The sequence below is a fragment of the Leopardus geoffroyi genome, chromosome X, assembly GCF_018350155.1.
Source record: "Leopardus geoffroyi isolate Oge1 chromosome X, O.geoffroyi_Oge1_pat1.0, whole genome shotgun sequence".
Taxonomy (NCBI): domain Eukaryota; kingdom Metazoa; phylum Chordata; class Mammalia; order Carnivora; family Felidae; genus Leopardus; species Leopardus geoffroyi.
In genome coordinates this window covers 20,893,287-20,916,190 of record NC_059343.1, presented here as the reverse complement: position 1 = coordinate 20,916,190, position 22,904 = coordinate 20,893,287, and the positions used below count along the sequence as shown (strand labels likewise).

Below are 22,904 nucleotides of genomic sequence, written 5' to 3'. Positions count from 1 at the left end.
TCGTGAACAGATGTCTTACCATATATACTGGGCAGAATGCTGGACGGTCCCCAGTACGGTCACAGGTCTGATGGTATCGTGACTTTACAGAATCACTTGATAGCACCAATGTCTCCGAATATATCATGAACCCATTTCGCAGCATCTTTCTGAGCACGTATCAGGGTGAACACAATACCGAGTGCTGGGCCCTGAAGTCGGTGTCTAGTGTCCTTTCCTTGCTTTTAATCACTTCCTCAAGCTGCCTTTATTAGTGTCCATTCCTAAGGCTCACTTTAGGATCCTATGTAACAACACTGAAAAACGAATCACCACAGTGGCCAACTGCAGGGAGAACCAAGAAGAAGCGTGGTGTAGAATCATTCTGAACTGGATGGTTGAGGCAAGGCAGCAAGAGGACAAAAGCTTCTAATGGACACCTCTGAACAGGCGGTGAGGCCCCAGCCCAGGTCTGAATCTCTAGGGGTTCTGACCATATGCAGGAACACAAGTGAGCCATGTTCACCCACCATATCTCAGGAAGGAATAACAAGCGCTAATAATGCGCACTCCAGGGGTGTCTGGGGGCTCAGTCAGTTAAGCATCCGACTCTTGGTTTCGGCTCAGGTCATGATCTCGTGGTTTTGTGGGTTCAAGCCCTGCGTCAGGTTCTGCGCTGGCACCACAGGAACCTACTTGGGATGCTCTGTCTCCACCTGTCTCTGCCCCTCCCTACTAGCGTTGTCTCTCTCCCTCTCTCAAAATAAATAAATGAATTTAAAAAATAAATTAAAAAATAATGTGCACGCCAGGCACTCTCTAAGCACTTTAAATGCATCCTCCCAGACAGTCCTCTGTATGAACTTACACAGCAGGTACCATGACCATCGCTTCACAGGAGAATGAAACTGTGCCTTGCAGAAGCTCAGCAACTAGCCCAAGTCACACAACAGGCAAGCGACTAGACAGGAACCCTGACCTAGGTGTTTGAGTACAAACCGCACAGTCTATTGTGAGGCTAGCAGCAGATGGTCTCAAGACTGACAGAATGACGCGCTAAACTTGCAGAACACAACGAAAGGACAGGCAAGGGCCATGGCTGTACCTGCCCCAACCTGGGCCAAAACAAAAAAAAAAAACAAAAAAACCAAAATCTCAGGAGGAAGAATATGCAAACGTAGGGAAAGGCATGGGCAAGACAGGAGCTGTGGTCCAAGCTCAAATCATGCAGGCAGCTTCAGGGTCAGTCCGTGATACACAACACTGTTCCCTGCAGTCAGAGCACCTCAGAATTTGGTGTGGGTCTCCTGTGAGTTCCTCAAGATCATGCTCTGGTTCTGAGCGTTCCCGGACAGGATCCACGCCACAAGATTAAGATGAAATGAAACCAAAGATAAAGAGGTGCTGTGCTAACTAAAGAGTACACGTAAATGGTTCTTCTATGAGAGACGAGTCGGGTGGCATATAAGGCTCTATCTGATCCAATTTGCTTTTGAGAAATCTTTTATAATAGCTGATATTCATACCCTAGTAAGCTGCTTTTGGCATGTCTCAGGGGATTATATTAGACCAATTATTCACTTAGATTTGTACAACAATAAATTTGCTTGCAGTGACATTCTACTCCAACCATCACCAAATTCCATTTCTTAGTTTTTCTGTGAGAACCCACCATGGCACAGTAGCGACATGTTATACGTGACTCAAAATCACCTTGCTTGATATTCATACCTAAGAAAAATAAGCCACCCACTAATAAAAACACACTAACACTCCACCGATGGGCCTGGGGCTTCGAATACCACATTTAAAAAATGTGATTGGTGTCCGTGGTGTAAATGTATGCTTGGCTTGTCAAATGGTGGGGAGCAAGAAGAAACATTAATTCTCATTATGTTCTTTTTTGTTTTGTTTTAATGAGATTTAGGATGCGTTTTATGGATTCCTCCAGAAACGATCCTTCTCCCAGCACTGCTGGGCAGCACGGACTCGGCTGCGTGCAAAGCTGAATGAACGGGGTGGAGATGTACTGCTTCCTTGCGTGCCTTCTGCACCACTTATAATTATGCTGTTAAGAGTCTTTACAAAAAAGAAACCCAATTTATCCTTTTTAAACGTTCTAAATATAAATGCAGAGGCCAGGAAATAAACAGGAATTCCAGTAGTGCTGAGAGTTTAAACTATTTGAACTCACATACCTGTGACACTACTGCATATTGCAAGCGCTAACCTAAAAACTAACAGCCCACATCACCACAGGTAGGAAATGAGAAATTTTGAGGGTTATTGAACACCAAATATTTGCAGCGGAACAGGAGAGAGTTACTGAACATCACCGCATGGCTCTACAACCCTTGGATCCACCTGCACAACAGAGCTCTGTCATGACACGCTGCCACATTTGCAAGAGAAACGAGAGTAGCCATGCTGGTGATTTACACGGGTGGGGGGGGGGCATGGCAGGGCGGGAGGCTGCTTGCTCTCTCATTTCTCAGATTTATTAATTCCTCAAGTTCTGCGTATTCCTCAAGAAATGCTCTTTCGTCAAGCACAGTGGGACACCATGGACTCTGTTGTCTGTGACTCTGAATGAGTACATATTGTGCTGGAAAAAATAGTTTAACCAATATTTCACCAAGTTCTCCTTGCACTTTTAATAAAAGGTACCTCCGACTCAATGTCTCCCTTAACGTTATTTGTGGTGGTTGTTATTAATTTTGTCTTCAAGAAATGAATTATCCATTCCAAAACTAAAAGGCTTTTATTTCTTTGTAAAGATGGAAAAAAAAAAAAAACAAAAACCCAGTTTACCATGGGTTCTTCACATACTACAAAACATCCCACTCCACTTCCCGGACATGTGCCATCTCTCAGAGGCACCGACAGCCACCACACCGACGCTCAGCATCGGTGGTCGAGCGCACTCCCTTCTCTACTAGGTGCTTCCACATGTGAGGTTAACAAAGTCTCTGCATCATGAGGCAACTGACACTGGACGTTATAGTTGGAATTCCTCAAAAAGGTAGGTCCAAAAGACACTTTTTAAACGTGACTTATGCCACAATTAACATACTAAGGAGTAAAAGGGAAAAAATCAGGGAAAGAGTGGGAGCGCGAGAGGAAGCAGAGGTCAGTGTAAGACTGCTATCGGGACAAGGAGTACTTTCCTGCACGATGTGATTTTGCACCATGATGAAGATATTTCTGGTCTGATGCCTCTTTGCCGGATACTTTGGGGAGAAAAGAAAGTAAAGCTATGAGGTTGCAGATCAGCATATAATGAAATCAGGAGTAATCGGTGACATAGAAAATGGAAGACAGAGTAAACAACTTTGTCAATGTTCTCATGATTTTATTTGATGTGGCATTTTGTGTTAACCTGAGAATCTTGTATACTACCAATAAACCTTCTTCTAGTATGACAGCACTGTAAGAAAAGAATTTAAAGGAAACACATGAAAGTGTAACCTTTTATTGGTTCCTTTGGTTACTAACCACTAAAATATACATACTACTGAGAGCAAGGGGCTGTGGCAGAGATCACAGGTGAACCACACAAGAAAGCACAGCCCGTCCTCAGAAAGCTTCCTTTAGGAAGATTCTAAAACTGTAAGACCAAAAGCAAATTTCTAAGGAATCCAACCACCAATTTCTGATCCAAGCAACTGACAGTCATCATATGCATGGCAGTGACTAGTTGTTCCAAGTTATGTTTTCTAGACGGAGGGCGGCAACACCTTTACATTAAAAAACCACGGTCAAGTGCTGTAAGTAATGCTCCTTTACAAGCGGCTAGAAAGGCTACAAGGCTGGTGAGGGATCCGTGTTGTCCCACCGGAACTCTAAAACCTGCATAAGCAAGTCATCAGGGAGAATTTAGGAATGGATTTCAGTTGACAATGCACCTTTAGAAACAAATGGCTCTTTTAAGTATTAAAATAAGGGTTCAATGAATATTATAACTAACAGTACTTGAGAGGAAAGTAAATGACCCACTATACCCTTCCCAGGTAGCAAGAGGGGTCAGATTTCCCATTTATCAGGAAGTCTTCAGGGTAGACCGCAACTCAATCTCAGACTCTCTTCGGTGGCTACTTCGTGGACAGCCGAGGAGAACACTTCAAACATGAACCAGCTAAACAAACTTCCCGGCAGCACTTGACAGAGCTACACCTATTCTTCCCATTTCCAAAGCAGTGGAGAATTAATTACCAGTTCTATGGATCTATTGTAAGTATAATAGACTAAAGAGCTATCACAGACACATTTATTGTAAAAGCACAATCCCAAGAGTGTCTAGTGGAGGGCCAAAACGATTAACACAAATGCTTTGTCAGATCAAAGATAAAACCTGCACCGCCCAACTGAGGAATGAATTCGAACAGTGGGTTATCTTTCAAATTAACCAGGGCAGTTAGTGAGGAAAATTTCATGAAAGTGTAATTCTTAGCCTTTGTGAATCCACACAGCAGGCATTCTGCCAGCTGACAAGATGATGAAATTTTCATGCTTAAAAAAAGCCCTCTTCATTTCCCAATTTAGATTAGCTAGTGTTTCTCTCCCTTTATGTGCGTGTGCGTGTGGTGTGTGTGTGTGTGCGCGCGCGCGCGCATGTATGCATTTGCTCTTCTGGAGCAAAATTTAAGGGGAGAGGAAACACATATCAATTTTTCACTGTAAAATTGAGTCTTTCAAAAACATCCTTAAAAGCTCAGAGATATCGTCTTTAAATGGGCTTTTTGTGATTTTCAAAAAAATACCAGTTCAATTTTAACTTTGTATAGAGGAACCAACAAGGACCAGGGCACAAAATAAACTGTGAATTAGAGCTTTCTGTGATACCTCCAAGTCTTTCAATGTTTCCATCAGGTCCTGGGATAAAGCACTAGAGTTGTTTTCCTCCTAGGCAATTAATGTATTTAATATTCTTACTTGACGCTTTTTGGATTTCTAATGTACACTGAAATGTAAATGTCCTAGGAAATAAGAGTTCGAGGGATACAATCACTGCTATGTGGTGAAGAGAAATTCTCCACGGAAGTAAACGATACTAAGACATTAAATGATATAGATTCTCAGATATGCAGAATTTTGAATGTTTGTTACACATTTATTCGGTCAGCACCATTTATTCATGACAGAAACTAACAGGGTATGTGATGTCTTTTTTTGAAAAGCAATTTAGAAGCATATATTGTTACCCTGACTTCTGTCCCTTTGTTTTTGACAACCTGATTTCTTGATAACCTAGAACTATGTTCCTGGGCAGGTAGCATTTGGTCAAGTACCACACTCTTCCACTGTCTTCCTAAAGCTCCTCACCTATGGAGATGGCTTCCTTTCTTAATGTAGGTTGTACTCCCCCTGCAGTGATTCTAAGACAAAAATGAAAAACAATATGGACTCTTGTTCTCAGTCCATGAACAACTTTTATGCGCAGTGGTAGTATTTAGCTTGTGAAACAGAAGAAACCTTTTTGGTCATTAGCTTCAGAAAACAGTCACTTTATCTCAGTACTTATTACCAATATCCTTGTCTCCAGTACAGTTATTAATCTCCAGCTGGATGGCCATCGCTACCATATATCACACTGAACTGTCATCAGTAGCACGTGAGGCAGAATAACAAAAGAAACTCAACACCACGTCCCTCCATCAGCAGAAGTTCCTTTAAGTGTGGGGACAGGAAAAAGAGAACAGTCTACAGTGAAGTAGAATCTAGAGGTGTTTGAGCATTCTGTATAAAAGCTCTAATCATGAGACTATTTAAGACATTAGTTCAGCATGGGGCCATAAAAAGAACGAATAAATGGATTTCTTTCTCTCCCGTGCAATTACATATGACTAAGATCAGCAAGTAGAGAAATACGTTCCTAATTTTGAGGACAGTCGTATCAATCTTCAACTTCGGGAGTGATTATTTGGGTATTTTAATTAGACATCCCTTAGAAAAATCAATCAAGTGGGCACTTAACTAGAGGGAAACTGTTATTTGTTGTTGACATGGCTGGTAGACAAGACAATTAAAGCAAATACTACAGAAGCTACAAAAACTACAGAAACGTTGGGTTAAAAGTCTGGATGCCTATATAAGTTATTTAGCTTGGAAAATATTCATATACCCACCACACCACCACCACCACCACCAGCCATACAATTCATTTAGAAATCGATCTTTCTGTGAGAGCAGGTTGCTAACTATATAGAAGATTCCTTTTCTGTATATTCTCAACTTAGTCAAAACAGATTGTCCTTTCTTAGGGGAGGCAAGAGATGAGTCTCTTCTAGTATTAACATTTCCATGGTAAAGATTTTGATAGACTAAACACGGAGAGAAAGCTCAGAATTCTTCCCTAGAGTCAAGAATCATGCTCTGCTCAACGAGGTCTGTAAATGAGGAGATGAATAGTTTTGATTTTGGCTCTTCATGCTAAATAAAGGCCTAACATTACATGTGCTGAACATTTCATCTACTGAGGAATGTGAACCCACAGATAACCTTTATTCCCATCCAACTGTTCATTAAGTGTGGCACAGGATTATTCACTAAAATGTTTCAGATTTCCCAAAATGTAGTCATAATTATTATTTTAAAAATACCTTCACACAAACCTACTTGGGTATTTTTGACAAATACAAATTATTCTACTCCAAAATTATAACACTTACACTCTATGTTTCTACTCTTCATCCTAATGACCTAATAATCAATTTTCATTTCATGAGTTCAATTTTAAAGAAGAAAATGCTGTATTATATGTTAACAAACACAAGTAGAAAGTAAAGGATGATACTGATGAAGTCATGGGTCTTACCTAATAGAATCTGAGCATTTTTTGGAAATGCCTTGCCAATGTAGCTTCTTTAAATAAAGTTACACTGAGCTTTCACGTAACAGAAATTTTTAGATGACCAAAAAACCTCATTCCTATGAAATGTTAAAACCAAAAATTAAAAAAAAAAAAAAAGCCTTTCTAATGCAGATAGCTCACTCCTCTAGCATTCTTACGATATGTTTATAAAAATTAGCCATTCTCTTTAAAATGTCAGATTGCATTTAAAGTTAAAATATGTTTATTTTGATTTCCTTGGACAACACAGCTATGAAATGGTGTAGATTACCACGTAAACATGAAGTCTTAGCTAGGAGACAGTTATTAAAATAACCAAACATGATGTTATGATTCTACTTGCCAAAGACAGGCAATACTGATTTTTTTGTCCTCTGGCCAAAGATCTGAGTGGCCATTTAATTTAGTCTTACTTAGGTAACAATAAACTAAAACACTTCCTGATTATATTCTCATTTTTCCTGAAAGCAAACATTCATTATTTAAAATACTGCTCATTAGTGACAGAAATGTAATGTTCCACAGAAAATCAAGTACTTTTTCTGCAAAGTCATCTCAAAATTTTAGTTTCATAAAAAAACCAGTAATACAAAATCACACTGTTTTATTTTAAAAGAAGTACCAAACTTAAGTAAGTTGCATATGTAAGAAACTCATTGTGGATACTTACTTCATAGTATTTTTTAATGCAACGTCTAATGTCCATGATCAATTTGTTGCTCAGCTGTACCATAAAGGTCAAAGGTGAAGCCTTACAATCGATGTTACTGCAACGATACAAGCTGGGTTCTATATCAGTTCCCTACAGAAGTCAGAACAAATACACAAAAGGTTACTGTAAGGCCAGAGAAGGTTTTTTTGTGCTTAAAAGCTAACACGTGTCCTGGTGTACAATATCCATAATTCATTTTATTGGTGAGTTTTTAATCCTATTTTCTCAACTACTGTCCTCTCAAAGATCCCCTGAGTCACAAGAACCTCCTGCTTTTTTGCCACCATGATAACGGAATGCACACAGTTGAAGGGAAAACCCTGAAATCTCTTTTTTGTACGTTCAATAAATGATAGACTTGACGGATAAAATAATTTTCCCTCTGAAAATGCCAGTGAGGTCACACTATTGGAAATAAACGTTCTTCTTAGAGATATTGATCAAAGTTTTAAATGTGTGCTTCTTCATCCCAAACCTGAAGGCAAGTGCACTAATGACATCAGTTTGCTTTCACATTGGCAACTTAATTTTAAGATGAAAGCCTAAAAATTAAGGACTGCAATGGAAAGCAATCACTTATTGTCAGCTTAGAACACCTAAAATTTCTGTAATCCTCCCTCTCTACCACCCCCTCAAATGACAAATATTTGGGGGAACGGAAGGCAAGAAGAAGAAATGTGAAAGAATTAACTATTAGCAGTTACAGAAAACATCTTGTTTTGTTTTGTTTTAAACAAAAACAAAGCAAATATAATATATAGGAAAACTGTTGGGGTTTCTGGAGCATGTGTTTTCCTTCTTGATACTTAAACATCTTGGTTTCCTGCTCCAATCTGGTACATAACCCTACCCGCCACGCTAAGCAATTCCAGGTGGAAGAGATTTTAGAGCTTGACATCGGCTCTTCCACAGCTAGCCCATCTGCAAGTCGTCAAGCCTCCATGCAATTAACTATCTTATTTACAGCTGTAATGAAGCAAAACTCAAGGATTTAGCAAGTATTGCTGATCTGTGTCTGCCTCTTCCTTGCACTTGCTTCCAAAGACTGCTTTGTTTTGATTCAAAAAAATGCAAAACATCTGCTGTTTGTCCAAATTAACTTAAAATAATTACTTTTAATTTAGATAAAGGATGTATTTTCTTTCAGTTTCAAGGTTTTACACAGTTCTGCTGCCTACTCATTTGCCATGGCTAGTACATGTACAACACTGCAGTTGAATCAAGTAAATTGGCTAAGTTTCAAGTTCTGATCCAAGGTCAATGATACATTTTTTGGCAGTACTTCTTGAGAGGAATGTCTCCCTGTGACTTTTTCAATGCCTGACATGCAAAGACAGCAGAAAAGATAATCAGAGTACCTTTGTCAAAAAGGAGGCAAGTGGGATGTGTAAAGATAAACAAAAATTTTCCAAAAACACTTAGTTCCCATTAACTTGATTTAAGATAAAGGCAAATATTGCTCTAAGTCTTAATAAATTGAGGCTGGGGATGGGGAATTACAGGTTACTGATTAAGGAATTACAATAAAAAATACTTTAAGATACTTTAGAATTTTTAAGAGATTCCATTTAAAAACCAAGGCCAAACAAGTACTCTAGCGAAGCCAAAAACAGTATTTAAGCACATTCTACTAAGAGTTCTCAAGCAGAAATGAGGTTGTGAAGGCAGAATTCAGATGATGGTAAAATTCTTTAAGCACATGAAAGCAACATTCCCCCTCCGGCCCCGCCTTTCGTATATTTATATATAGTGGGGAGAAAAGGCCTCTATGCTAGTTGGTTAACAAAATGAAAAAAAGAAACAGAAAGAAACAACTAACCGAACCATCGAAGACACTATCGTAAATATTCTCTGTCCCACACGTGGGGCACGGACATTTGAATCTTTCACAGTCCCTGTATTTCTCCTCATCTGTGAGCTGTGCTGGGCCACCAAGTAGGGCATCATTCTCCTCATCTTTATGGTAATGATGAACTCTAAACTGGGTGGAGTCGAGTCCTATTAAGGTTAAAAGAAAAAAAAGGAACAAATTTAGAAAGGAACAATTATTTCAATTCCTGTACACAAAAAAGACCCCAAAGAAGAAAACTCACAAAGGAATGATTTTAAGTTCCTGCACACACATACGCAACCATGTGAACTCAAGACAAAGGCTCACATCACATGGACAACTGACTTCTCTCTTTACAAAAGATTACTTTATTAAATAAAACAAGTAAACTGCACTAACACAATGCAGATATGCCCCCAGACGTTTGGGTTCAGAAGCAACTACTTCTATAGGATGGTTTTACTATCTTCTTAAAGTTCCAGTGAGAATCTCAAATAAATGTGCACTGTTATTAAGAAAATCTCTTAAAATCAAAGTATCACCATTAAGACTGAAATAGAGAATAAAAATCCCATTAAGGAAAACAAGTTCTATGCTATTACAACTCCTTCAAGTGCAGACACAAGTGCTAACCCTGATTTCAATGCAGTGGTCGATTCCATCTTGGCTCAGTAGTTAACAGCATGTAGGGTGCAATCTAATTCAGTGGTTAAAATTCAGTAGCAGCATCTGAGACAAAACGCGACACGGGTTTTTGGTGTTCTGAATTCAGAAATTTAAAATATGTGCAAAAACAATGGATCTACACATTCTACAGGCCAAAACGTTCCCAACAATCTTGAAACAAAATATACCTTCCGCGTTTCAATCAAAATGATACAAGAACTCAATTGATGTATAGTTTATGCTACCCAGTTTCCACAAACTATTTAAAGAAAAGAAACATTTTTAGGCCAATTTAATTTCCCTTTGGTCAAAGCATATCTGTCAAAATCTACTATTTGGATTTACACTTAGAGATAATTAATACACACTGCATCCTAAAATATTTTCTTGAAATCACCCTTCAGCAATCCCTAAGAATTCTAGGTTTTTTAGAAATTCAAGGAAAGCTATCATCTTTATTTTAGCACAAAGGTAAATAAGAAATATAAAAGTCACTGAGCAAAAAGTTGAAATACTGAAAAATACCTGAAAACTGTTTTAACTCTATCAACAGCTGCTGCATAGGTAGATAATCAAACAGATGTATTCAGAACTCAATGACAAGATCTTAAATCCTACTTGGTCAGTTTTCAAGTGCCATCTACACTTGAGGCTGACTGACACAGTGGAGAGGCGCTGAACAAAGAACAGTAAGACGGGGACTTTGAGTCTCGATTTTCTCACCTATGAAATGGAGGAAGTGTCACTGACCAGGCACTTTTGAAGTTTAAATCAGACATTGGAGGACAAACCCCTTTCAGTGGTGCCTATCATGTGATAAGCACTCAATAAATATCGTATGAATGAAAAATTAAAATAGTGGATGAACATCATTTAATCTAGACAATATTCACTCAAGATTATGTATTTGGAAAAATATACGGAACACATGTTCATGCTGCATAGCAAGTTAACAGCTGTTCTGTGTAGGAATTCATCAAAATGAGCATTTCCTAACCTGATTGTACAATAGAAACAAAGAGTACACATTAAAAACAACTTGAGGGGCACCTGGGTGTCTCAGTCAGTTAAGTGTCCGACTTTGGCTCAGGTCATGATCTCGCAGCTCGTGAGTTCAAGCACCGTGTCGGGCTCTGTGCTGACAGTTCAGAGCCTGGAGCCTGCTTTCGGATTCCGTGTCTCCCTCTCTCTACCCCTTCCCCACTCACATTCTGTCTGTCTGTCTCTCTCTCTCTCTCTCTCTCTCTCAAAAATAAATAAACATCAAAAAATTTAAAGAACACTTGAAAAAGTATTCTTGGTTAGTGACATAAATTACTGTAACCTAGGTCACTTGGCCCCAAGACTCATCATACATTTTTTATTTTACAAATTAACCCCTAAGAAAAACAGCAAATTAGTGAAGAGTGAGGGAAGATATACCTTGCCGTTTAAAGACAAGGAGGAGCGAGAAAATGAAAGACAATGCCTGGGAATGAGGCCATTTCTTCTCTGAACTGAATGGTAACTGTTGTAAATTCCTTACACTCTATTTGTGAATCCAAATGTATTCACATAAACTCTTGCTTCATCAACAAATATGAGAAAGGAACTTCACCTTTTCTCTCATGGTATCATCATGTATCAATTTCTCAGACCAATACCATTCAAAAAGAAAGGAAAAGGAAAAACAATAAAGACAGGTTTTCTCAACAGCAGGCTTCTTTCACAATCCAAAAATCAAGGAATGAAACAACACTGGTCTCGCACATGCACAGAAACGGCCAACCTGCAGCAAGGAAGCAGGGAAAGGTCTCCCTAGGCTTCATTTAATTTAACTTAATTTAATTTAATTTTAGAAAGAGATTGAGAGCATGCACGAGTTGGGGACAGTGGCAGAGGGAAAGAGAATCCCAAACAGGCTCACGCTCAGCATGGAACCCAATGTGGGACTCAATCCCGTGACCTGGGCTAGTGACCTGAGCCGATACTAAGAGTGGGACGCTCAACCGCCTGAGCCACCAAGGCGCCCTGAAATCTCTACTTTAAATGTCCAATTCCTTATCTCCCCATGGCAATAACAAAGCCAAGTGGCATGGCTAATTACTTCAGATTTATTCCCATGCTGACTTTTTTCAAGAGAAGGGGCTTCATCTCAGCATTCTTGGTCATAGAACATTGCTATGTTTTAAAAATGTAAAAGGAGAGGACACGGTAATTACCTTAACATAGTAGGTGTATAATGATCCTTGTAGAAGTTACTTGGATATAAAAATGTCATAAAAAAGTGATTTTCTTGAGTGGACAACTTTAAGTTCAACAGGCAAATTAGAGACGGCTAAATTAAATCTTATTATGAAAACATGTCATGTTAAAAAATAAGGATCACTGCTGCTGGAATCTTTCTTTTAAAGGTCAAAATCTAGGCTTCAACAAGCCCCAAACTTAATCAACATATGGATTAATTTCTCCAAATCCTCACAGAATTGTCAACAAGCAACTTATTTCAAAGTTTCAGGAGACTTAAAAGTTTCACTGCTTATACCGTAACTCATGAAGGCTGACATGAAACAGGAAAAAAAAAAAGTATCTGGTGCTGCCACCTAGAGGTAGGTTCTGAATTTTAAAATGTGCAAAACAGCTGCTACATGGAACTGCATTTATAATTACGGTCCCTCCAAAATGCAACACTTTTGTTAGAAATGACATTAAAGCAAAACCTTTATGATCAAAGGTGTCATATACACAGTGTAATATTAAATTGCTCGCCATACATTAAGTAATCATATTCGTCTTTGAGGAAGAGATGCAAAACTGATTTCCGAATTCCTCCTCTATTCTACTGAGAGCTTTCACTGAACAAGTGACTTAAAGAAACAAACTTCATGCTCTATTTGAGAAAAGGAACTTCCACTTTTATTAGCCTAGCTTCTGACAGGTTCGAACGTCTGGTCCAGTTCAGAGTAAAGGAAAGAATAACCTACTTGGGTCTCATGAGTTATCTGGGGGAAGAACAGCCATGGTTCTCCCTGCAACAAGCAGAAATGATGTGTGCTTTTATTCAATCCCGTGACTCGCAGTGACACAGTCACACCATTTTTCTTGGGGGGGCGGGATGGGGAGGACAAAAGGGAAAGTGAAATGAAATTAAAATTCTGTCATTTATAATTAGACAATTTATAGGATCTCACATTATTTTGGCAACAAGATCAAAGCTCTCATGTTTCAAAAAGTATTTATAGAAAGTAACATCACAGGCACTGGGGTGGATGAGTTCAGCAGTGCTGTTTTTTACTTAAGATCGCCATATTCTTAAGCACACACACCTCCAACATGACATGTAGCACAAAATTAATTTTCCTACCACTGTACTTTCTAAACATCGTAAGCTATACCTGCTTTTAAGAATGTTCACCTGCCCCCATTTCCAAGGAGTATTTAAAACTCTTCTGAAGTCAAGGCATTTAGTTGAGAGGCTGAAGCATTGGTCCAAGTAATTTTCTTCTTCCAAAAGACAAGGTCTCTATTAGCACAAATGCAAATAACTAAGGTAAAGCCAATTATGTGTGTCCATACAAGCGAGGAAGAAGAAAAAAATCCTTATGAATAAAACTCCAAATGGGTAAAGTGAGAAACTGATATACCTAAGCAGGTGTTGGTAATAATTACTGAAGTTGCTAATAATAGAATTCTGCTGTAAAACTGTTTCCTAAAAATCCCTTTTAGGAAATACGTCATTTATGTTTTGCACAAATCCAAGCGTTCATGTATCTGGACTTCTTAGAGAATAATACACAAACTGAGTATTTAGTATGAGTAATGAAAAAATAAATGAATTTTTAAAAGGTAAATGCTACATCCATAAAAAGCCTTATACAAGAAATTTCACAGCAGCTTTATTCAAAATAACCAGAAACTGGAAACAATCAAGATGTCCACTGATAGGAGAATGAAAAAATAAACTTGTGTAATCTAACACGGAATACTACTCAGCAATGAAACAAGAATGCAAGATGGGTAAATCTCCAAACTACTCTGCTAAGTGAAAGCTGCTGAACACACTAAGTATATATTATAGAAGATCATTTATATAAAATTCTGAAACAGGTAAAACTAGCCAAGGGTAAGACAAATCAGGTGATTGGTTTCTTTTGTGAGGAGGGATGATGACTGGGAAGGAAAACAAGGCAACGTTCTGGGTGATGGAAAAGTTCTGTGTCTTGATCAACAGAATATATGAGACTCTTAAGACAGTAGCATCTCACTGTATGTACGTTATACTTGAAAGAAACCATATGCCAAACAGGAGAGGTTTGTGACGTATATTTCCAAAGGACTCATATTTAGAACATATAATGCCTGCAAATCAGTAAGAAAAAGACAACCCAATAGAAAAGTATACAAACACCTCACCAGGAACCCGACAAAAAGGAGACAGTCAAACGGACAATAAGCATGTGAACAGGTGCTCAATTTCATTTGTCATCAAAGAAAAGCAAATTAAGATCACGATGTTATACCACCACATTAAATGGAGAAAACACACAACACCAAGTATTGGTAAGAATGTGGGGCACTTATACACCGCGAGCAGGGAGTGTACATTAGTTGAACCACTTTGGAAAGTTAGTAGTACCTACTAAAGCTGAACATATATGAGGCCTCCCATGACCTAGCAATTCTCCTAAGTATATACCCAACAGAAACACATGCAAGTGTTCAAGAGAAGACATGTGCAAGAATGCTCAATACAGCACTATTCATAATGGCCCAGTTGTGGAAACATCCCTCAAATGCACCGAAACGAGTGTGGTATATTCATACAGTGCATACAGTGCAATACTACACAGGAACGACGTACAACCACACGGACGAAGCTAACAAACGTAATATTGAGTGAAAGTAGCCAGATACAAAGAGCAAAGACACAATTTCTGTCACATCCAAAAAACGAGAAAAACTCATCTACGATGTCAGAAATCAGGATAAGAATTTCCTGGAGAGAGTAGAAGACAGTTTCTAGGAGGTGCCATGAGGGGGCTTCTTCTGAGGATGTAATAATATATGTAATAATAGAGGTTTCTTGAGCTCAGGGCTGACTACGCCGTTCAGTTAGGTTTTGTGTGCTTTTCTGAATATATGTTATACTATTAGAAAATTCAGGGGGCGCCTGAGTGGCTCAGTCGGTTAAGCGTCCGACTTCAGCTCCGGTCACAATCTCGCGGTTCGTGGGTTCGAGCCTCGTGTCAGGCTCTGGGCTGATGGCTCAGAGCCTGGAGCCTGCTTCTGATTCTGTGTCTCCCTCTCTCTCTGCCCCTCCCCCATTCATGCTCTGTCTCTCTCTGTCCCCAAAATAAATAAACGTTAAAAAAAAAAAAAAAAGAAAATTCAGGTCGAAAAGGGTGAGAGAATGAGTACTAAATATTTATGATATGCCTATGTTGGGTTCTAATCTCAGAGATGCACACACCATCACCTAGGAAGCAGTATTAGCAAAAACTGAAAGAAATTGAACTGAACTATGATCAAGTCTTTAGCTCTAACTACCACTTTACAGGAAATACAGGAGAGAGAGGAACATGTTAAAAGATACCAGTAGGATGCATTCAGCAAACTCCAGAATAAGAGAAATTCTATAGGACAAAAACCCCACGTTTCTTAACAAGTAAATTGGATGGTTGCAAAAAAAAAAAAAAAAAAAGAAAGAAAGAAAGAAAAAAAAAAGAGATTAACTGCCATATGGACTATTACATTCCAATTCAAACAAGAAGGTTTTTATCTTTTTTAAAGTTTATTTATTTTTGAAAGAGAGAGAGAATGAGCACATGAGTTGGGGAGAGGGGCAGCAGGAGAGAAAGGGAGGGAGGGAGGGAGGGAGGGAGAGAAAGGGGGGGAGAGGAGAGAGGGATGGGGACTGAGAGAGAGGGAGGGAAGGAGGGAGAGGGAGGGAAGGAGGGAGAGGGAGGGAAGGAGGGAGAGGAAGGGAGAGGGAGGGAGAGGGAGGGAGAGAGGGAGGGAGAGGGGGGAGAGGAAGGGAGAGGGAGGGAGAGAGGGAGGGAGAGGGGGAAGAGGGAGGAGAGGGAGGGAGAGGGAGGAGAGGGAGGGAGAGGGAGAGGAAGGGAGAGGGAGGAGAGGGAGAGAGAGGGAGAGGGAAGGAGAGAGAGGGAGAGGGAAGGAGAGAGAGGGAGAGAGGGAGAGAGAGGGAGAGAGAGGGAGAGAGAGGGAGAGAGGGAGAGAGAGGGGGAGAGAGAGAGAGAGAGGGAGAGAGAGGGAGAGAGAGGGAGAGAGAGGGAGAGAGAGGGAGAGGGAGAGAGAATATATCAAGCAGGCTCTGCACCGTTAGAAGAGCCCAATGCAGGGCTCAGTCCCACGAACAGTGAGATCATGACCTGAGCCGAAATCAAGAGTCAGACGCTCAACCAACTGAGCCACCCAGGCACCTCTCAAACATGGAACTTTTTAAAAGAAGTGTATCCTTAATACAACTAGGGAATACAAACACTTATTGGATGTTTGATGGAATGAAGCAACTGTGAACTTTTTTTCTTTTTTTTACTAGTGATAATATTGTTGTTATGCTGAAAAGGGGGAATCCTTATCTTTTAGAAATGTAAAATGTAATATTTACAGGTAAAATTATATGGTGTCTAGAATTCACTTCAAAATAATCGGAGTAGGTGGAAAAGAGGAGCAAGATTGTCCACAGTTGCAGAGTGCTAAAGCTGGGTCACGAGCACCTGGGGGATTCTTAGGCCATTTTCTCTACTACTGAACACGTTTAGAATTTTCCATAATAAAACATTTTAAGAATTCCAAAGATCCAGTTTCAAGATCAACAACTGCAAGTGGCAGACCTGAAACTGCCTTTCATGGCAACAATAAGACAAATGGAAAACTTATGAGTATTTTGTAAAAAATAATATCCAAACCTTTGGGTCAAATAAACCCACAAGATTTTTAATGTCCTGCAAAGATAATCCCCAAAATTTTAAGTGGAAAAAAAATCCTGATGTGCAGCACCCTCATGACCTCACTCAACTGTTTTAATGCCCTTGATGATAGCTCTAAATGTGAATTTTAACTTAATGAGATGTGTACCTCTAGAAGTGTTTCTATTTTCCTTCTTATATTTAAACCTGAGACAAGATGGTAAGTGTATGCTGAAAAAATATTTGCAAAATACAATAGCACAAAATAACAGACCAAGGATTGCTGCTCCTACAACAAAGACCTCTCCTCCCCAGCTATGTTGGTAAATATTTTGGGGAGTGGGGTGTAGGACAGCCAGGCTGGAGGTCCCAAGGCAAACCTTTTAGAAATTAGTAATTGTTGGGGCGCCTGGGTGGCGCAGTCGGTTAAGCGTCCGACTTCAGCCAGGTCACGATCTCGCGGTCCGTGAGTTCGAGCCCCGTGTCGGGCTCTGGGCTGATGGCTCAGAGCCTGGAGCCTGTTTCACATTCTGTGTCTCCCTCATTCTCTGCCCCTCCCCCGTTCATGCTCTGCCTCTCTCTGTCCCAAAAATAAATAAACGTTGAAAAAAAAAAATTAAAAAAAAAAAAAGAAATTAGTAATTGTTTAACCATTTTTTCCTTCTGATTTTGTAAAAACTGTCTTATTTTTAATATTACTTTTTCAATAAGGAAACTATAATTTACCACCTTTACCCTTTCCTCTTATTCATGTATGTAGATTAAATATAGTTTTAATAAAGTTTAATGCTATGTTCAGCTGTTTTCATTTATCATGTCTTAGTCATTTTTCTGTAGGCTATACAGTATTGGTAAGTATCATTTTAAAAAAGGGGCGCCTGGGTGGCGCAGTCGGTTAAGCGTCCGACTTCAGCCAGGTCACGATCTCGCGGTCCGTGAGTTCGAGCCCCGCGTCAGGCTCTGGGCTGATGGCTCAGAGCCTGGAGCCTGTTTCCGATTCTGTGTCTCCCTCTCTCTCTGCCCCTCCCCCGTTCATGCTCTCTCTCTGTCCCAAAAATAAATAAACGTTGAAAAAAAAAAATTAAAATGATGCATCTTTTTGGGGCACCTGGGTGGCTCAGTCGGTTAAGTGTCCAACTTCAGCTCAGGTCATGATCTCATGGTTCGTGGGTTCGAGCCCCGCGTTGGGCTCTGTGTTGACAGCTCAGAGCCCGCTTCGGATTCTGTGTCTCCCTCTCTCTCTGCCCCTACCCTGCTCACAAGTTCTCTCCCAAAAAATAAATAAACACTAAAACAATTTTTAAATGATGCATCTTTTTAAAAAACTTGAGCTATAGTTAATAATACTGTACTATATACGTGAAAGCTGCTGAGAATGTATCTTAAGTGTTCTCACCACATCGAAAAAAGTTAACTACAGAAACTACATGAGGTGATGGATGTGTTAATTCTCTTGATCTTGGTAATCATTCTACAATGTCTATGTATATAAAATCATCACTTTGTACACTTTGAATACATTTAATTATATTTGTCAATTACTCTTCAATAAAGTTAAAAAGTTTTTTTAAATTGACCTAACTTCTAAATTAGAGAAAATCCCATCTTTCTCTGGACACTCCAAGTATTACAAACCCAGGATACCAGTCCCAGCAAATATTCTAAACACGCTTCAGAGTTTGGCTCCAAGTTCCCAGGGATCTTTGTTTGACTTAGGTGAGCAGTGTCACTGCGGGCCCTCATGTGCCATGTGGAGTGGCTGAGATGGCACGGGTCACTGCCGTGCAGGTCGGGGCCACTGCCATTCAGCAATGGGCTGGAAGAACTAATGAGAGGTGGGAACAGGCAACCAATCTCGAGTCCACACTGGCCTCTCCAAAGCATAGCCCATAATGCCAAATGCCAAGACCTTCATCAACTCTTCTCTAGTGGCCCAAGCTACAAGTGGTCTGTGCTTCCCCTGAATGCCTATAATCCTTTATTTTACCTGTCTTGGGACATGCACTGTGCTGTCCACTAGTCTTCCCTACCATGGTGAAATGGACAAAATGGCCCGGGCTATAATGTGAGTAAAGGAGCCATGGCCTAGTCATCCTCGTATCCCTCACAGTGCCCATTATGACGCTGAGTCCAGAAGGCTTCAACATTCAAGTATACAATGAACGCACAGGTAGGCTGGGAGCATGACCCACTGGTGATACGGTGGAATGGCGCTCCATCCCAGAAGAGGTGGTTCTTATCAGCAGACAAGACAATAACCTACTTTGCCTTTGGTGCGATCTTACTTTTTAAATTTTATTAATTACGTTATAGGAAATATTTAAGATTTGCAAATGATGGTCACATATGTATGTTCTTCTAAGAGCTTGATCGTGAAAAAAGGCAAGAGTCTTAGATCAACAAAGTGATACCCGAGGCACCTGCTGGTGACATCATTCTACTCGCAACCACCTATACTTTATCCACCCCACCCCCATCTTTTGTAGGCCTGTCAAAGGCACCCCTGACATTGCTTGGCCTGCTGTTGCACTCATTTCTTGGGTGTTACTGGACCCTATCTATTGACAAAAACTACCTTCTGTAACCTGTGTGGGATATGGGGTCATTTTTTTAAAAGGGAATTTTTACTTTCCAAGTGAATCCAGGAACATACTGGGTTAACCGTGTTGTCTTGTTTTAAACACTACTTTCAGAGATTAAATTCTAAATTCTCATTCTTCAAATATCTGTAGTTTCTCAGGACGAATGACAAAACTGCCCAGACAGGCACATGCCTGCAATTTGATCAATGGCCATGAAGAAATGTACTTGACGGTTATTATACAAATTATTGCTCATTAGAGGAAAGATATTACATAATTCTAAGTACTTTTACGCATGAAATATAAATTTATTAAAAGATGAAATTCAAGGATGAGCTTTAGACTACTCTTATCACTGGCCTGTTTTCTTAGGTACAGAAGACTATGTGGATGTTGTAGCATACTGTGAATATTTCCTCTACAGACTATGGAGGGATTTCATTAGAACAAGAGAAAAAAAAACCTATGGTCTGGAGAACAAAAGCTAAGAGTTCTAAGTTTTTGTGGCCATGTTTCCCATAGGGCTATTGTGTAAGAAGAGTAAGACTATATTTTTTTCTGTTCACAGATGGAAAAGAGTAAAATTTCGCTTTATTGAAGCCCAATAGCAATAATCTTGCATGGGTTTCAGAAAAATGATACGTATTTTACTGTGGGATAATGAGGACCATTAGTTATTAGAGAGAACAAATTATTCTCTTTCAATTCAACACACTTATTCATTCACTCATCTAATAGACTATCCTCTCTCCTTTGCACTAAAATGGCCTTCCTATACAGAACACCTGGCCATGCAACATGCCAGCAGACAGACCTCAGGAGGTATCTTGACAGGGAGAAATAGTCGGAGAATTTCCAAAGTGAAGCCACAGGATAAAACCAACACTTGATGCTTGCCTTTCATTTCAAGGAAAGCAGTATAAAAGCAATAGAAAAAGAAAAAGGTGGTGGAAAAATATACTTGCTCTCCACAAAAGTCTTAAAAATAAAAAATCATGAACTTAATAATTTTCATAAATGAAATTATGCCATTATTCCTGATTTCTTTGTACTAACTAAAAGGACAAAGTATCAAACTTCACTGAAGTTTCAACACTGTAATACATTTCATTAACCAAAGATAAAAACTACATTAAAAGCAAGAGAGTTATTTTATGTCTGTGATTAGGCAGTTGGAGAGCCTGTATTTTATGTATACATTTGTACACTTCAACTTATTTAACATTGTCAGTTCACGAACTGTAGTTTTTTTTTCATATAAAGAAAACAGATTTAGAATTTTAAAAACAAATTACAGTAATTTTATGCCTACGGCTTGCACCTCTTAGAAACCATGCACCCCCTTACACTCCTCTTACTTTCCCCCCACCTCCCCACCTCCTCCACTCTCCTCCGCCCTAAAACCACAGGCTAAGGGAGAACTGGTAACAGGGGCCTCTAATCCCCTAGTGAAAAACAGCCATCCTGATTTTTCTCTGGGGGGGCGGGGGAGGGATAAAGGATGCAGATCAGAACACGGCTCCTGCAGAGGGCAGGGAGCAAAGGCGGGCACAGAGCCGCCTGGGGAGCTTCCACGTTTTCTACAGACCTTCATGGTCCACGACATTTGCAGTCCTGCACTTCATGCACGTGGACCTCCTATGGGCAAAGAGGGAGAGAGAAAGGACTGCGGGTTTCTCACTACTACAGACAGAGAGATGCGGACAGCGCCGGTAACAACAGGAGCTGCCGTGGGAGCAGAGGACGAGCACAGGACGAGGGGACAGCACAACGGAGACAACTTCACAGGCCCTCGGCCGAAGACCCACTGCCAAGCGGCTCAAGATAAACACTGGAAGATAAAAAGGGGGAGTCGCAGCAGCTCCTTGGGAACCAAAGACACAGATCTTCCCAGTAGCTCTGAGTGGCTACCTGGCACCAAGAGGTGGCGGGTGATGGGCTAGGAGAGGTGGAGGCTGGGTGGAGCTGTGCCCAAGTACGGAGGGCTCCGGGCGCACAGTGAGCCTGGTCAGTAATAACATGAACCCTCTGCAGACAGGACCCACGGGGCTACCGGCTTGGAAAATGATTTGCGAAAACTGGATTCATAAGGCAGAGCCTGTGACCACAGGGCAGTGGCAATTAGGATCAAGTCTGTCTTTAAGCAAGTCAAAATGTGTCCACTGTTTAACTTAGAACTACCTTAAATATGACCCCAGAACCGACAAAATCCTTCTGGGTCCCTCTGGGACCAGTACTGAGAAGCACGAGTGGGTATCAGGTTACCCACCAGGCAGGCTCCACCACCCTTCCCTCGAGGCTCGGTGCTGACTATGTGTCACTCGGGGCCGGGGCAGGGGGGCACTTCATCCGTCTACTCCTGCTCAGTGCCGGGCCACTGGGAAATTTCACACCAGGGAAGGAAAGGATAGCAATTAGCCTCTAGAATAGGTTCTTGGTGAGGTGGTACAAATGGAAAAACTGGGAGCCCTACTCTTTCAAAAAACGGTTCTTCTTGGGGGGTTTTTACTGCGAATGTCCACTGGTGGGTGCAACAGGGAGAGGAGGGCGCATGAAGATGAAATTCCTGTGACTTCACATCCACACCACTCCACTACTGCTTGAAGAGCTGTGTCATCGCCTCTCAGAGCTAAGAACAGGTAGGAGAGGGTGGTGCAGTGGTGAAGAGCTTTGGAGTTCACAGAGAGCTGCGTCCCATCCAAACGCAGCCAGTCCCCTTACTAGCTATGTGACAAGACCGAGTTAGTTACCTCTCTGAGCCTCTGATTCCTTCTCTGTAAAATGGAGCGAATACAACACACCCTCATGAGGTTCTTGCAAAGATTAAATGAGATAACATATACAAAGTACTTAGTACGGTATCCGACAGAGCAGCACCCAATGCGGAGATGAGAAAGAAGGAAGCTAACAACTACTGTGCGCTTCGATGCCCCTCCTCCCAGCTGAGGATTTATAAACATCATCAAATACAATTCAACTCTGAGAACACATTATATGACGATTTGGGTAGCAGATTTTATCATCCTAATTATGTTCTGCTTAGGCAAAGGTCAAAAATAAGTTTCCACTTCCAGAGCAGACACTGGCAGAAGAGTGGAGTCAGGGCTAGCAGGCAGAAGCTCAGGAAAATGCTCACCAGGGGCAGGATGGCACACATCCGGGTCCGCACATGCAGAGTGAGCACTAACTACGTATAAACCTTAGGGACTGGAGAGGCCATGGACACATTTACGCAGAGGCCGGGCAGGAGCGCAGGGCGTGGCTGCTAACAGCACCCTCTCTGCTCCAGGCCCGGGCAGAGGTTCACCCGTGCATCAGCCTATTGCCCCCTCAGAGCAACTCCGCCTTACGATTCCAGAAACCAAGGCTTTGAACA

The 22,904-nt window shown here is 40.7% G+C and overlaps 1 protein-coding gene across 2 annotated transcripts in view; it reads right to left on the bottom strand.

The window, feature by feature from the left end:
• POLA1 (DNA polymerase alpha 1, catalytic subunit) overlaps nucleotides 1–22,904 on the bottom strand; it is a 305,107-nt gene that overhangs the window by 143,885 nt on the left and 138,318 nt on the right. For both annotated transcript variants that reach the window (XM_045472141.1, XM_045472140.1), the window contains exons 33-34: nucleotides 9,361–9,539; nucleotides 7,500–7,631 (exon numbers count right to left, since the gene is read on the bottom strand). In XM_045472141.1, the coding sequence (XP_045328097.1) occupies nucleotides 7,500–7,631; nucleotides 9,361–9,539 (311 nt within the window). The remainder of the gene's footprint in view (nucleotides 1–7,499; nucleotides 7,632–9,360; nucleotides 9,540–22,904) is intronic.